This window comes from Vidua macroura, chromosome 25 (assembly GCF_024509145.1).
Source record: "Vidua macroura isolate BioBank_ID:100142 chromosome 25, ASM2450914v1, whole genome shotgun sequence".
In the NCBI taxonomy this organism is placed as follows: domain Eukaryota; kingdom Metazoa; phylum Chordata; class Aves; order Passeriformes; family Viduidae; genus Vidua; species Vidua macroura.
Window position 1 is genome coordinate 3,321,812 of NC_071595.1, and position 16,386 is coordinate 3,338,197.

General features: G+C 52.8%; 1 protein-coding gene across 2 annotated transcripts in view; it reads left to right on the forward strand.

Annotated features, from left to right (window-relative positions):
* The window catches only part of ARID1A (AT-rich interaction domain 1A), a 53,453-nt gene extending 37,405 nt beyond the window's left edge, over window positions 1–16,048 (forward strand). Inside the window, exons 7-20 of one of the 2 annotated variants that reach the window (XM_053998884.1) lie at window positions 225–392; window positions 1,104–1,419; window positions 2,735–2,880; window positions 2,961–3,070; window positions 3,970–4,179; window positions 4,640–4,847; window positions 8,303–8,435; window positions 8,744–8,916; window positions 9,071–9,221; window positions 9,349–9,480; window positions 9,567–9,663; window positions 11,379–12,243; window positions 12,544–12,674; window positions 13,092–16,048. In XM_053998884.1, the coding sequence (XP_053854859.1) occupies window positions 225–392; window positions 1,104–1,419; window positions 2,735–2,880; window positions 2,961–3,070; window positions 3,970–4,179; window positions 4,640–4,847; window positions 8,303–8,435; window positions 8,744–8,916; window positions 9,071–9,221; window positions 9,349–9,480; window positions 9,567–9,663; window positions 11,379–12,243; window positions 12,544–12,674; window positions 13,092–14,816 (4,565 nt within the window). In that variant the 3' untranslated portion in view covers window positions 14,817–16,048. The remainder of the gene's footprint in view (window positions 1–224; window positions 393–1,103; window positions 1,420–2,734; window positions 2,881–2,960; window positions 3,071–3,969; window positions 4,180–4,639; window positions 4,848–8,302; window positions 8,436–8,743; window positions 8,917–9,070; window positions 9,222–9,348; window positions 9,481–9,566; window positions 9,664–11,378; window positions 12,244–12,543; window positions 12,675–13,091) is intronic. The other variant, XM_053998885.1, reaches the window with a different exon arrangement.
* Window positions 16,049–16,386: the final 338 nt, after the last annotated feature.

A 16,386-nucleotide genomic window follows, 5' to 3' on the forward strand; every position in this document is an offset into this window, starting at 1 on the left:
CTTCTGCTGTGACACTAAGGGTTTTTTTTTCCTTCTGACTAAACCAGGAAATTGGATCTGTTATCTGCTCAGATAACACTGGCTCCTTAATGCAACCACTAAAATGTGTCCAGGCTGCTGCTGGAAGGATTTTGTCGGCACTAGGGGCTGTTGCCTGGAACACGTGTGTGCAGTGGCAGCTCGGGGTGCTTTGCACTAACTATTTTCTCCCTCCTGATGTGCAGGGTACATGCAGAGGAACCCCCAGATGCCCCAGTACAGCTCCCCCCAGCCCGGCTCAGCCTTATCCCCCCGGCAGTCCTCGGGAGCACAGATGCACGCCGGCATGGGGCCCTACCAGCAGAACTCCATGGGGAGCTACGGACCCCAGGGCGGGCAGTACGGACCTCAAGGTGGGAACTGAGCCAGTAAAGGCCTCTCTCTGTCCTCATGTCTTCTTGGAGCCCCGGGTTCCCAGAGCAGCTGTGGCTGCCCCATCCCTGGAAGTGTTCAAGGCCAGGTTGGAGCTAGCTGGGATGGTGGAGGGTGCTCCTGCCCATGGGATGATCTTCAAGGTCCCTTCCAAATCACTCCGTGATTCCATGATAAATGTTTTGATTTGTCCCCTCTTAATCTGTGGGTGATACCAACCAGAGCTTTGCTCCTATTGAGAGTGATGGCATATGTTGCTTTCAGGGATAGCTGTACTTCTAAAAGTGGGACTCTTCCTCCTTATTTAGGAATAAAGAGGTTGTAACTGCTTATTCCCATGTAACTGTGACAAAGGGATGGCTCTCTTTGGAGAGGAAGATGATGAAGTGGTGCCTGTTTTGGGAAGGGTTAATGTGGGATTTTCCATCCTGTCCTGGACCACGTAGTTCTCTGTGCTGGGTTGAGGTTTGGGAGAGTTTCAAGCAGCTTCTGAATCGATGTTGTTACTTGGCTGTGTCAAAACACATTTTACGTGGCATATATCCAAGTACTTTGACTTTGTGTTGAGGTGTGAACACTCCCCCTCATCTCTGTTAGTGATCTTTAAATATTTGCCGATAGAAGATTTTTATGGTGATTCATAAACCGAACGGGTTGAATGATGCTGTGTTCCCCTGTGTTCCTCTCCCCAGGAGGTTACCCCAGGCAGCCAAACTACAACGCCATGTCCAACGCCAACTACCCCAGCCCGGGCATGGCGGGCAGCATGAACCCCATGGGGGCTGGCAGCCAGATGCACGGGCAGAGCGGGGTGCCCCCGTACAGCGGGCTGCCCCCGGGCAGGATGGGCCACGCGGCCATGGGCAGCCGGCCCTACGGCCCCAACATGGCCAACATGCCCCCCCAGGTGGGCAGCGGCATGTGCCCCCCGCCCGCCGGCATGAACCGCAAGGCACAGGAGGCCGCGGCCGCTGCCATGCACGCCGCTGCCAACTCCATCCAGAACAGGTAGGGAGGCTCTGGGCTGGCAGAGAGCCTGGCACGCCTTGCTGCAGAGGGCTGGGGGTAACCCACTCTGGGGGAGCACTCAGAGAGGCTTCTGGGGAGGTCTGTCCTTGGTGGAGGTCTGTCCGTCGTGGAGCTTTGGTTCTCAACTAAACTGTTGAAGAGAGTAAAGCCTGGAGGAGCTGATGTGGTTCCCCCATCCCTGGCAGTGCCCAAGGCCAGGTTGGACCCGGCTTGGAGCAGCCTGGGACACTGGAAGGTGTCCCTGCCCATGGCAGGGGTTAGACAGGGGATGATCTTTAGGGTCTGTCCAACCCAAACCATTGCAGCACTCTCTACATCATTTATTACATACTTAGGGAATTGTTAGGTTCACAGGTGAACTTATTTAACTCTGAGATGCCTTCAGTTGTTCTTGGGTTTTGCTTTCTGGTCTTCTCTGTTCCCTGGATGACTTGGAGATGCTGCCCCTATGCTGCAGCCCCTAAATCCTGCAGCCACCCAGCTGTGTGTGTGATCCAAGGCATTGCTTGTCCAGTCTGAGGAACTTCTTCCTTTTTGGGCCTTGATGAGCAGCTGTGGGAAAGGAGCTGGAATTCAACTCTGAACTTTGCGCTGTTTTCTGTGGTTTTTTCCTCCTTTATTGCCCATTTCAGAGTAGGTGTGTGTGGCCTTCCAGAATGCCATGGGAGCCACGAACATGCTCTTAAATGGGTTCCTCCAAAACTGGTGGATGTATTTGTTGTCTGAGTGGACACTGCTCTTTATCCTCACCTGGGGGCTGCTCCTGCAACCTCCTGCTTTTACCTGTGGCTGCCAAGGCTCAAGTTCCCAATCTCCAGTAAAGGCACCCAAGCCTGTCCCTTTGAGGAAGAAGTTCGAGCCACAGTTGCGTGGGAGGTTTGTGATACATGGAAAACAATGCTTCCAGCCCAGGACATTCCACGATTCTAAGTCCTGTATTCTCACTTCACTGCCCAGGGCTGCAGAGTCTGCAGGTTAAAGGCAGTTTAATGACTGAAATGAGGCTCAGTTTGTGGATGTAGGAGAACAAGATGAAGGATGAAAATGTTCAGAGCTCAGGTCCCACTTTCCAAAGGGTTTGCCTCCCCTTTTCTCTTGAGAATGTAACTTGGGCTCTGGGTACTGAGCTTTATAAGAGCACCTGATCTTTGCTCTTCTCTTGGAAAAATGGTTTGGGGCAAGTCACTTCTCCATGTCCTTTTCAGGTTTCTTTTAGCAAAGCTGCTTCCTCAGAAGGCAGTATGCTAGTGCCTAATATGTGGAGTAATTGTGTGCTTCCTCCTTCCTCCTCTAGGCCTCCTGGTTATCCCAACATGAATCAGGGGGGAATGATGGGCACTGGGCCTCCTTATGGGCAGGGAATTAACAGCATGGCTGGCATGATAAACCCCCAGGGCCCACCCTACCCCATGGCGGGGAACATGGCCAACAACTCTGCAGGTAAGCCAGAGCTTTAGGATTTCACTGATTTTGTTGCACTGGAAGGAAAATCAGTGTTAAAGATCCCTTTAACTTCCCAGGGATGGCAGCAAGCCCTGAAATGATGGGACTCGGGGATGTCAAATTAACACCTGCAACTAAAATGAACAACAAGGCAGATGGGACGCCCAAAGCAGAATCCAAGTCAAAGGTAAAATGTTCTGTGTTTTGTTTTTATTGACTCCCATCCTCTTCAGCATCCAGGGAAATAAAGCCATGTGTTGTATGTTCGCTTGGATTGAACTGTGTGAGAAATGGAGGGGAGTGTTTCCCAGTCCTATGGGAGACATGGATTGCACCTGGAAAACAAATTCAGTATTAGGAATTATTACCTGCCACAGTGAAACTGCCAAAAGCAGCGTAAACAAACCTGAGTTTGTTGGTGGAGTGGGCCTGGAGCGAGTCAGCTCTCAGCTGGGACTTGGTAACTAAAGTGTTGCAGTTGTTTCACAAACAGACCTCTCACTAATCCTGTATCAAAGCCAGAAGAGGGAGGCAAACAAGTTCTTCAGGGAGTGTTTTTCTTTGCATTGCTGCTACCAGTTTCAAAAGAACCACCAAAAAAGCAGTTTCTGAGCCCCTGCTCTCCTCCTTTGCTACCTGAAGGAAAACAAATGCTCAGCAGGTTTGGTCCCTGTGCCAGCAGCAAGAATATCCAAGAGATCTCTCACTCCTGCTCCTGTGTTCTGGCATCTGCCTCTCTTATTTATGGCAAAAGAAGACTTGAATGCTCTTGGCCACAAATCAGGGCTGCTCTGTCCTGGTCTGTGCTGTGGAAGGAATCTCATGTGCCATGAACATGCTCAGTTTTGGGTCTAGGGTTCACCTAGAACATCATCAGGTTTGAGGAACACCTCTGGTTCGGGAGCTCATTTTTAAGGAATGATTTGGAATGCCAAAGCCATCTCTGCTTCTGCTCCAGGTTGTAAAAGACACAGGAGACAGGGACAGCACGAGGAGACTGGGGGGGAGCAGGGCCAGGGTGCCACCTGGGACATGGAGGAGCTGCTGTTGTGCTGCTCAGTCCTGATCTCTCTTTCCTTCTCCTAGAAGTCCAGTTCCTCTACTACAACCAACGAGAAGATCACCAAGCTGTACGAGCTGGGTGGGGAGCCTGAGAGGAAGCTGTGGGTGGATCGTTACCTGGCCTTCACTGAGGAGAAGGCCATGGGCATGACCAACCTGCCAGCCGTGGGCAGGAAGCCCCTGGACCTGTACAGGCTCTACATCTCCGTCAAGGAGATCGGGGGATTGACTCAGGTCAGTGACCCCAACCAGGGGACAGAGCTGCCCACAGCACAAAGATCAGCTCTGTGGCCAGATGTGAGCCATGGCTTCCCATTTAGCCACATTTTATCTCTGTTTTATTTCTGTAAATAAAACCCAGCACCCTTTAAGTGAGCCAGATGTCTGCTCTCCCTTTGTCTGGGTGAGAACAGTCTGTGGCCAGATCCAATCCAAGCCCTTTTTCCCTGCTTTGCCCAGTGCAAAGATTGGTGACACTGCCTTTGTCTTTGCATCTGGCTGTCAGCTGACCTTGTGACTAATTTGATTTGCAATCTGTCCCTGTAAATCTGAAAAGTTTTCTGTAGGTGAAGAAGAGAGTTCAGTAGTTTTGGGGTTGCTCTGCTTAGCTCTCATTGCATCCTTTGTGTGAGCTTGGAAGGGTTGATTTCTCCTCTTGGATTTGGAGTTTAGAGCCTCCTGTTTGGTTGTGCAGGTCAACAAAAACAAGAAGTGGCGTGAGCTGGCCACCAACCTGAACGTGGGCACGTCGAGCAGCGCAGCCAGCTCTCTGAAGAAGCAGTACATCCAGTGTCTGTACGCCTTCGAGTGCAAGATCGAGAGGGGCGAGGACCCTCCTCCAGACATCTTTGCAGCTGCTGACTCAAAGAAGTCCCAGACCAAGATCCAGCCTCCATCTCCAGGTGAGGCCAGGCCCTGGTTTGAGGTGTGCAGCGGCTGTGTGAGCAGGAGGGTCTCTGGCACTGTGCTGTGGGCTAGGCTGGTCCAAACTGCCAAAAAGCCCCCCCTGTTCTCTGGCTGTGCAGGATAAAAATGCTTTGGTAATGTGGGAGTGGATGAGACTGGGAGGGAGTTGAGCCTCTTGGGATAGTTCAGTTTTGTGTGTCCAAGCTCTGGACTGAGCTTGAGAAAAAGGAAAACCTAAAAATGCACACACACACACACCTCTGCTTGCTGCTGCATCTCTGCCTGGTGAGAATCTGGTGGAGAGCGAGCTCTGGAGTTTCCCTGCAAGGTGATTCCAACAGCAGCCCTTGTTACTGCTCGAGTTTGGGAACCCACTGCAAAAGCTGAGCTGGTTTGGACTGTGCCAGTGATACCTTCAGGGAGGAAAGGCTGCATGTGGGTGTGCACTCATCCTCCTCAGGAATTCCTGCTCTCAGCCCTCAGCAGGAGCCAGGGAGGACATTCTGAGGCTCCGTGCTCAGATCACTGGAGGCCTATGACAAGCTGGGTGCTTTAGGAATCTTTAAAATGAACCTTTGCTGTTGTTTCAGATTTGATGGGGTACTCCTGTTTCTGAATATTTAAGCATAATGCTCAATTCAGATTTGTTAAACAAAAAAAGAAAAGACGTGCAGGCCAGCCATGCACGTTGTACTCTTTAGTCTTTGGAAAGTCTGATCCTTTCTGTCTCATTTGCACTGAGTTCATTGCTTGAATTGCTGCTGAATTTGCCAACTCTTCTTTAAGCTTGAGTTTTCCAGTTTATCTTATAACTAAAAAACTTTAAATGTTTTTTCTGGTCAGGAGCCTGCTCATGTAGGTGAAATAAAAACTTGGTCTGCTTTGAAGTTCCTATAATGTTTGCAAAAAAATGCTTTTTTGGTCCTGAAACCTGGCACCATCTCTGTCTGGCTCCCGAGGAGCAGAATAATGAACCTCTTTTGACTGGAGTGCAGTTGTGCCCCAGCCCTGCTGAACCCTCCAGGGACAGTGGGCTTGTCCCAGTGCTCTGCTGGGCACCACATTTCTCCTTTCAGCTACGGGGGGGGTTTGTTAAGAACTAAATCATGTCTTGTCACTGGTCAGGAAACCTGCCCTAGTGGAGCTTCAGCCTTGGTGTGTTCTGCAAGATAAAGTAACTTCTATGCCATTAGACTAAACCTGTCCAGAGTGGGTCTGAGTTCTGCTTGAACTAGTCCACAAATCCAATACTACTTTATTTCCAAAACCTCTTTCTTGCCCCCAGAGGCAGTGGAACAATGTTGAGAGCATTTGGAGTTTGTTTGGAGAGAGCTGAGACTTTTAGGAAGCCACTTTAGATTTGTAGCTCTAGGTGTGTGTCAGAGTGGATTAGGTGCTGCATCAGATTTAGTTTCAGCTCACGTGGTGTTTGTGAAGGGCCTGGCTCTTCTGGGCTGAGCTCCTTCTTCAGCACATCAGCAGAAGAAATTCGCAGGGCTCTTACCCCAAACTCTGCACGTTTGGGTCCTGCTCTGAGAGGACTCTGCTGCATTGCCAATTCAAACCCTTCTCTCAAGTCACTTTGCTCCAGACTCCCACAGCTGGGAATGTTCAGAGGCAGCACTGAAGCCTGGCTGGTGGCTCTGATCCTTTATGCTGAATCACTCAGTGTCCCTGCTCCTCTTTCACTTTCCTTTTCTTCCTTTCAGGGCCTGGGGGTGTAGGGCAGGACAGAAATTGCTCTGTCAGCCCAGCTTCAGGCTGAAGAGCCCTAGGAGAGTGTGGAGTCCTGGTGGATGCTGCTCTTCCAGGGCCCCACACAGTCCTGTCCCCCAGGGAATCACCTGGCTGAGAATGAATTCCCTGTTTGGGAACCTGTGGACAACAGGGGGATGTTTTGGAGCCATTTCATCATTTGGCTGAAGGGCTCTGCTATCCCACACATGTGGTTTGCTCTCCTTGCAGACCTCACAACCTGCTGGCATTGGCTTGCTCTTCATTTCAGCCTGTTCTGCCAAATTAACTCCTGCAGAACTTTGGGAATGGTGAGGATTGCACGGTGCTGTTCTCCATTAACCACTTCCTGAGGCTGCAGAGATGGAACTCCTGGTGCCAGAGCTCCTCCATGCAGTGTCCATCACACCCTCAGCACCCAGAAGTGTTCCCAGAGATGGTGCCCGGAGGGGACTGGGAATCCCTCATGGGCCTGGGAGTTTCCTGGAAGCCCCGAAGGTTCCCTCTGGTAGAGTCCCTGGGGAGGCACCTTGGGTTGGAATTCCCAGAGCGTGGAGCTGGCCCCGCTCCAGCTCCATGTGAGTTTGTGAGTGGGAGGGACAGCGGGAGCTGGGGACAAACACCAAATGGCAGCGAGGCAGGGAATGTCTCGGGGAATGTCTTGGGGCCTCTTCCAGAGCCAATTCCTGGGGGAAGCAGTGGGGCTGGGCTGCCAGGGAGGCTGTGAATGAAACTCCCCAGGAGCTCCCGCTGCCCTTCCTCCTCCAGCCCTCCCTGGGCTGGAGGGAGTCGCAGAGCAGAGGACAGGGTGCCAGGAAGGTGGGGTGTAAACAAACATGGCCTGGACGTGACCTCGGAGGATTTTAATGAATAGCTGAAATGACTCATCAGCCAGCAGGGCTGAAGCTGAGGGATATCGGGTGCTGGGGACCAAACTAATGGAAACATTAATTAAGAGTTCAGCTCTTGCCAGCTGCGAGGAGCGGCTAAACCTGAGCTGATGCTGTCACAGCGATCCCGGGCCAGGGGAGAGCTGCTGGAGCTCCAGCACAGCTGGATTACTGGGTTACGCACGGGGGGTTTGGTCAAGGCTCAGTGGAGCAGAAAGCTGGGACTTGCAGGGAACCTGCTGGATGGGTTTTGTCCTCCAGTGAGAGATCCAGCACTCCGGCATTCCCTGTTCCAGGAATCCTTGGGAGTGGTGCTTCACTGCTGAATTCACTGCTCTGGAAGGGCAGAGCAGACAGAGGAGCCTCAATCAAAGATACTTGGTGGCTTCGGCAGAGGTTTCCATCACTGGGGAGATCCTGAGACTCCCAGGACAGGGTTCCAGCTCCCACCCTCCTGGCTGGGGGCATGTGAAGGTGACAGGCCACATCAGTGCTTGTCAATTGGAAGGAAGCCCCACATTCCTGCCACGTGGTGCCCTCCAGAGCATCAGCTCTGGTAGGATAGCTTGGGAAACACCACACAGGGCCATGGTGTGGAAAAGGGAGCGGGATTAAGATGAGCAGAGACACAACCTCTCAGCTTTAGGCTCTTCTGGGGAGCCTGGCCCAGCCTGTCATTGAACTGTTGAGCTCCTCGTGCTTTCTTGGCCATATTTCATCTGTTTCTTCCTCAAAGGACTCTCTGTTCTCGAGGCTGATGTTCTGGGAGGTTCAGGGTTGCATCCATAGGGTGCAAAGCTGCTCACCCCAGGTTCCTCCTCTTGCAGCGGGTTCAGGCTCCATGCAGGGCCCTCAGACACCTCAGTCCACCAGCAGCTCCATGGCAGAAGGAGGAGACTTGAAGCCACCAACTCCAGCGTCGACGCCTCACAGTCAGATGCCCCCTTTGCCAGGCATCAGGTATGGCACCACTGCTGGGGGTGGGGTCACCCCTGGGTCATTGCTGCAGATGCTGGGGCCTTGGGTACCTGTTTTGGTGGGACTCCACGGCTTAGCTCCTTCCTTCATGGCTGACAGCAACATCATGTGTGAATATTCTTCAGTATTGGGTCTGGGTCTGATGACAGCGTTGTGGAAGGGCAGTTCCTCTTGATTCTGTGGCCCTTGGAGGGGACGGCAACACCTGAGAGGGAGCATGTGAGGAAGAGCATCCTGAGGACCACGGTGGACCTCTGTAATGTGGTCTTTGTGGGGCTTTTTTGGAACAGGAGTAACTCCGTGGGCCTTCAGGATGCCTTTGCAGATGGCAGTGATCCTACGTTCCAGAAACGGAACTCCATGACTCCAAATCCAGGGTACCAGCCCAGCATGAATACCTCTGACATGATGGGTCGCATGTCTTACGAGCCAAATAAAGATCCCTACAGCAGTATGAGGAAAGGTGAGGGATCATCTTCTCCTGGAGCCCTCATCCCTGTCTGGCTGTGTGCTGGAAGTGCTGCAGGACACCCCTGCTCGCCCTTCCTGCCCAGATCCTCAGGTGTCTGTTCCTGAGGCAGAGGCAGGTGTGTTCAGTGGTTCTTTTTCTCTTCCAGCTCCAGGAAGCGACCCCTTCATGTCCTCAGGGCAGGGCCCCAACAGTGGCATGGGTGACCCTTACAACCGCGCCGCTGGCCCTGGCATGGGAAACATGGCCATGGGCCAGCGGCAGCACTACTCCTACGGAGCCCCCTACGACAGAGTCAGGTGGGTGCTGCCCTGCCCTGCCCCGGGGCACCCTCACGCAGCTCTGCCCGCTGCTGTGGCTCTGCTGAGCCCCCTGTGCCACGCAGGGGTGCTGAGCGCCTGCGGGGTTTTCTCTCTCTGTGTGCAGGACGGAGCCTGGGCTGGGAGCCGAGGGTGGCCTGGGGAGCGGCACCCCGCAGCCCAGCATCCTGCCTGCCGCGCCCGACACGGGCATGTACTCGCCCAGCCGCTACCCCCAGCAGCAGCAGCAGCAGCAAAGGTCTGTGCCAGGGGCTGCTGTGCCCAGCCAGTGCCCAGGACACTGTGCTGTCCCCAGCGACACTGACACATCTCTCTCTTCTCCAGACACGATTCCTATGGCAATCAATTCTCCACTCAAGGCACATCCTCGGGCAGCCCCTTCCCCAGCCAGCAAACCACCATGTATCAGCAGCAGCAGCAGGTGGGTGATCCCAGAGATCCTGATTGGCTCCACTGAGTGTTTTGCCTGTGCTCTTTGTGAAGAGGGGGGAAGATGAAAACTCTCTGGGCTGTGCATTTGCTTTATGAATGTGAAGAATTAAGTACCTCATCACAGAATCACACAGTGGCTTGGGTGAAGGGACCTTAAAGCCCATCCAGTGCCAGCCCCTGCCGTGGGCAGGGACGACTTCCCAGCGTGCTCCAAGCCCTGTCCAACCTGATTTTATACAGAGACTTTTTTCTCATTTGAAAACAATTCTAAAAAGTTTTAATTGGCATTCCCAGTGCTGTGTTAACAAAACAGAGTTCTGAGAATGAAGGTTGTGTGGTTTGCATGCTGTCGTCAGGTAGCAGAAGATCAGGGAGCTTTACTGGGCTTCTGTCCCTGTGGAACTTTGTGAATCCCATCCTGTTTCTTTAACACTTTTGGTCCAAGTGATGACTTTCTTTGGAATAAGTCCTGGATCATTCAGGAGAGCTGTTTCAGGTGGATTGTTCTGCACAAACCAGGAGATCTTTTTGGTCTTTCCCTTTCCCATCCTGCAGCCAGAGGCTTCAGACTCCATGGCCCTACTGCCTCCTCCTCCTTACTGTTCCCAAAACCATCAGGTTTGTTTCAGGACAGTTTGAATGAACGTGTATCCCTTTCCATAATCCTCACATACGACTTGCCCTTTGTATCCATGCCAGGACCCATAATGTTTTCCTGATAATTTTAAGTCCTATGGTTTAGGAGAGTATAGAGAGGGCACTCACTGAGCTGTGCTAAGAATAATTCCAACTGCTCTGCAACCAGAGCCACAGGGCTTGGAGCCAAGAGTTCGAGTTACTCTGGAACTTGTCATCTTTGAAGCCCTAGAGCTCCATCTGAAGCCAGTTATGACCATGGAGTGTCTGAATAGCCTCCACAGCAGCTACAGATCAGACCTTGGAGGCAAGAGAGATCCTGGATTTTAATTTGGGCAGCAGTTGGCTGTTTTCTCCCTTTGCACTTAAAAGAATTAGGGGTGAGAAGCCTTCTTGCTCCTTTCAGTTTTGAAATCCACAGGAAAGGAAGAAGCAGGAAGTACAACAGTTTTTAATGCATTTTGTCTGATATTTGAGCAGAAACCTGGGAAATGAGAGAAATAGGGTCTGATAAAATTCCTGGATGTGGAAGGAAGCAAGCGCTAGTGTCTGGTCTGGTTTGTGGTGAATGCAGAGTAGAGCTGAGCCTTTTCTGCAGGAAAAGTCCTTTCTGTGGGCAGACTCCTGCCCCCAAGGCATCCTTGTGGAATCCACAGGGAACCTCCCCAGGCAGCCACAAGGAATTGGCCATGGCTTGTGAAATGGAACAACCGATCCAACTTTCACATCGGATACGGCCAAAAAGGAGACAGGGCCTCTCCCAGGCCATGCTGTGGGGCAGATCCTCTGGCTGTGGGGACTCTGCCCAGAGGTTTGGCTTTTTGTTTCGTGGAGTCAGTGAGGTTGGAAAAGACCTCTGGGCTCAATGAGTCCAGTGTGTGACCGATCACCACCTCGTCACCCAGGACAGAGCACTGAGAGCCATGTTCAGGCGTTTCTTGGAGAACTCCAGGGGTGGTGATTCCACCACCTCCCTGTGCAGCCCCTTCCAATGCTTAAAACCCTTCCAGAGAAACAATCCCCAATTCCCACTCACCCGGCTTCGTCTGTGCCTTTCTCTTCCCACAGAACTACAAGCGGCCAATGGACGGCAGCTATGGCCTCCCCGCCAAGCGGCACGAGGGCGAGCTCTACAATGTTCCCTACAGCTCGGGGCAGGGCCAGCCCCAGCAGCAGCTGCCCCCGGCGCAGCCACAGCAGCCCAGCCAGCAGCCGCCGGCGCAGCCCTCGCCGCAGCAGGACTTGTACAACCAGTACGGCAGCACCTACCCGGCCGAGCGCCGCGCCGGCCAGAGCCAGTTCCCCTTCCAGTTCGGCAGGGACAGGGTCTCGGCCGCCCCCGGCTCCGGCGCCCAGCAGAACATCCCCCCGCAGATGATGGGGGGCCCCATCCAGCCGGCCCCGGAGGGTCCCCAGCAAGGGGCCCTGTGGCAGGGCAGGAACGAGCTGGGCTACGGCAGTTACCCCAACAGGCAGAGCTCGGGCGCGGCGCCCCAGGGCCCCACCTACCACGGGGTCACTCGAACAGATGAAATCCTGCATTCAGACCAGAGGGTCAACCACGAGGGACCATGGCCTTCCCATGGGAACCGGCAACCTCCCTACGGCCCCTCCGCCCCCGTACCCCCCATGACCAGACCCCCCCAGTCCAACTACCAAACCCCCCCTAGCATGCAGAATCACATTCCTCAGGTATCCAGCCCAGCACCTCTGCCCAGACCTCTGGAGAACCGCACTTCTCCCAGTAAATCCCCGTTCCTGCACTCGGGGATGAAGATGCAGAAGGCAGGGCCACCCGTGCCTGCCTCGCACATCACACCAGCAGCTGTCCAGCCTCCCATGATCCGACGGGACATCACCTTCCCGCCGGGCTCCGTGGAGGCCACGCAACCTGTGCTGAAGCAGAGGAGGCGGCTGACAGCAAAAGATATCGGTAAGAGGAAGCTCCTGCCTTTCTGCTGGAGCCTTCTGAGGGATTGGTGCTGCCTTGGCCTTTCAGTACGGTCCTGCCAAGCACAGGGGCTCTGCTGGGTTTGAAGAAAAAAAGCATTGTGGAAGGTTAATTGTGTTCTGAGCCCTTATTCTGGCATTGCCTGTGGGCAGGTTGGTGGTAGACACAGCCTGTACATCATCTTAACCAGACTCCGCTCTTCACAGGTCCAAATCAGTATCAAGTGTCTCCTTTTTGTTTTGAAACTCCAGGAGCTGGAAGCATCATGTGTTTATATTACAGGAACTCCTGAAGCCTGGAGAGTGATGATGTCTCTGAAGTCGGGGCTGCTGGCTGAAAGTACGTGGGCCTTAGATACCATAAACATCCTGCTCTATGATGACAACAGCATAATGACCTTCAACCTCAGCCAGGTGGGTGCAGATGCTCTCTGGGGCAGGTCTTTGAAGTGCTGATGCTGCAGGGGTTTCTGTCAGCCAGGTGGCAATGAGCAGCTCCTGCAGCCTCTGTACCTGGAGCGTGGGGTGTGGGCAGCTGTGAGTGGTCACTCCCTGGCCTGAGTGATCTGTGTGTGTGCAAAGGCCTTCCCTGGGAGTTAACTGAGAGCACAGGGGGTGTGCAGGGGGGGCCAGTTTGAATACTGGCAGCCAGTGCCTGCTTTTGTCCCTTTTCTCAGAGGACAAAAACCTCTCTTCTGCACCATTTATTGCCAGAACGAGAAGCACCATTAACTGCTAGCACTGCTTAAACTCTCTGCCCTGTGTGCATTGACCTGAGTTGTTTTCTGATCGCTGTTCCTTCCTCCCCTCCTTTTTCTCCCCCCCCTGTAGCTGCCAGGCTTGCTGGAACTCTTGGTGGAATATTTTCGGCGCTGCCTGATCGAGATCTTTGGAATCCTGAAGGAATACGAGGTAGGAGACCCAGGGCAAAGAACACTATTAGATCCCGAAAGGTTCTGCAAATCTTCAGCCTCCTCCCCTGAAGAAGGGGAGGAGGACGATGAGCCACGGAGCCTGAACTGTGAGGAGGAAGAGGAGGATGAGGAAGAGGAGGAGGCTGCATTTTCGAGCAAGGACAAAGTACCTCTAGAGAGCAGCGAGGAGAAGCTAGTGAGTAAATTCGACAAGCTTCCAGTGAAGGTGGTGCAGAAGAATGACCCCTTCGTGGTGGATTACTCGGACAAGTTGGGCCGGGTGCAGGAGTTCCACAGCGGGCTCCTGCACTGGCGCATCGGCGGCGGGGACACCACCGAGCACATCCAGACACACTTCGAGAGCAAGACTGAGCTGCCCTTGCCTCACAAACGAGCTTCCTGCTCCTCTGCCTCAAGGAAACGTTCAGCAGCCGAGAGCAACCCGAGCCCCAGGGATGGGGAGGCTCCTGTGCCCGACGGCTCCTCGGAGAAGAGGATAACTGCCACCATGGACGACATGCTCTCAGCACGCCCGGGCTCCCTGGCAGGGGAGGAGGAAGAGGTCAAAGCTTCGGAAACGGTGAAGGAGAGCAGCAAGTTTCCCTTTGTCATCAGTCCAGCTCAGAGCCACAGAAATATAAAAATCCTGGAGGATGAACCCCACAGTAAGGATGAGACACCGCTCTGCACCCTCCTGGACTGGCAGGACTCTCTGGCCAAGCGCTGCATCTGCGTCTCCAACATCATCAGGAGTTTATCATTTGTGCCAGGCAATGACTTTGAAATGTCCAAACACCCTGGGCTGCTGCTGATTCTAGGGAAACTGATCCTCCTACACCACAAGCATCCAGAACGCAAACAGGCCCCCCTGACTTACGAGAAAGAGGAGGAGCAGGACCAAGGGGTGAGCTGCAACAAGGTGGAGTGGTGGTGGGACTGTTTGGAGATGCTGCGTGAAAACACACTGGTCACATTGGCCAACATTTCTGGGCAGCTGGACCTCTCCCCTTACCCGGAAAGCATCTGTTTGCCTATCCTGGATGGACTCCTCCACTGGGCAGTGTGTCCCTCAGCAGAGGCCCAGGATCCCTTTCCGACACTGGGACCCAGTGCTGTCCTCTCCCCTCAGAGACTGGTTTTGGAAACACTCAGCAAACTCAGCATCCAGGACAACAACGTGGATTTGATCCTCGCCACGCCACCGTTCAGCCGCTTGGAGAAGCTGTACAGCACCATGGTGCGGTTCCTCAGTGACAGAAAGAACCCGGTGTGCCGGGAGATGGCCGTGGTGCTGCTGGCCAACCTGGCCCAGGGGGACAGCCTGGCCGCCAGAGCCATTGCTGTGCAGAAGGGCAGCATTGGCAACCTGCTGGGCTTCCTGGAGGACAGCCTGGCCGCCACACAGTTTCAGCAGAGCCAGGCGGGGCTGATGCACATGCAGAGCCCGCCCTTCGAGGCCACCAGCGTGGACATGATGCGCCGCGCTGCCCGCGCGCTGCTGGCCCTGGCCAAGGTGGACGAGAACCACTCGGAGTTCACCTTGTACGAGTCGCGGCTCTTGGACATCTCCGTGTCGCCTTTGATGAACTCTTTGGTTTCACAAGTTATTTGTGATGTACTGTTTTTAATTGGCCAGTCATGACAGCTGTGGGATCCGAGCCCCCGTGTGCGTGTGCGTGAGTGGAGAACTTAGAAACTGACTGTTGCCCTTTATTTATGCAAAACCACCTCAGAATCCACTGTCTGCCCTGCGCTGTCCTGCTTCTCCCTTGGGGAAAGATCTCCCCGGCCCCTCTCCCCCTTCCCTGCCCCTCAGATTTGTCCCAAATCCCTTATTAAAGGAGACAAAGTTCTGTCTACATAGAAGACTTTTTTTATTTTAACCAAAGTTACTGTCGTTTACAGTGAGTTTGGGGAAAGACGACTTGCCGTGTTATCCCATTGACAGGCACCACTTTCATAACTGTTTTTAATGGTAAACTCTGAAGGACAAAAAGTGACTGCTGAACTCTGTGTGGTTTATCGTTGTACATTCACAATCTTGCAGGAACCAAGAAGTTACCAGTTGTGAACAGACCTTGTCCAAGGGAGGCCTGTGCAGTAGCGTGTAGAACTCCATGTACTGTACACCTTAAACTGTAAACATACTGTAATAATGTCTCACATGGATTAAAAAAAAAAAAAAAGAAAAAAACGCTGGATCAGCAGCAAGCTGTAGTTTTTAAAAATGTTTTTAGTTAATGTTGAGGAGAAAAAAAGGCTTTTCCCCCAAAGTATAATGTGTGAACCTACAACACCCTGACCTCTTTCTCTCTTCCTCCTTGATTGTATGAATAACCCTGAGATCACCTCTTAGAACTGGTTTTAACCTTTAGCTGCAGCCCAGCGCTGCCACGTGTGTATATATATATGACGTTGTACATTGCACATACCCTGAGACTCCTGCAGTTTTGTCCCCTCCCACCCCTTTATAGTATGACGAGTTAACGAGTTGATGACCTGCTAAAGCGAGACACAATTATTTAATCTCTTGCCAGACATCCCTCCCTGGAGGATGCTGTACAGGTCTCTGTGTATAAAGTCATTGCTGTCTCAGCAGCCAATCAACTTATAGTTTATTTTTTTCCTGTTTTTGTTTTCTTTCTAATCGAGGTGTGAAAAAGTTCTAGGTTCAGTTGAAGTTCCTGATGAAGAAACACAATTGAGATTTTTCAGTGATGAATTCTGCATATTTGTATTTCAGACGATGTAGCTAAAAACTTGATGTAAATTCCTCCCTTTTTTCCTTTTTTGGCTTAATGAATATCATTTATTCAGTATGAAATCTTTATACTATATGTTCCACGTGTTAAGAATAAATGTACATTAAATCTTGGTAAGATGTTTGTAAGGGTTTTTTTTATTGGCAGGACAGGGAGGGCAGCTTGGCGCTGCCCAAGGCCCGCCCTGCTCAGGAGCTCTGATGCTGCTTGCTCTGACTTTGCTTTCCCTGCTGGAATTTTTCCTGAGGAGCTGCCCAGGCTCAGGATTTGCAGCGTGAGGTGAAGTTGTGGCTGCCAGGGAGGGAAGGGCCTTGCTGGGAAGAGAGGCAGTTCCCTCCCAGCTCTGTAAAATGGAAAATTTTCCTTCCCCTCGCATTTTTCGCATTTTCTTGGGAGCGTGGCATGGACTTTTGACTTCCTCCCGAGCTGGGGCTTTCCAGCAGACAGAGC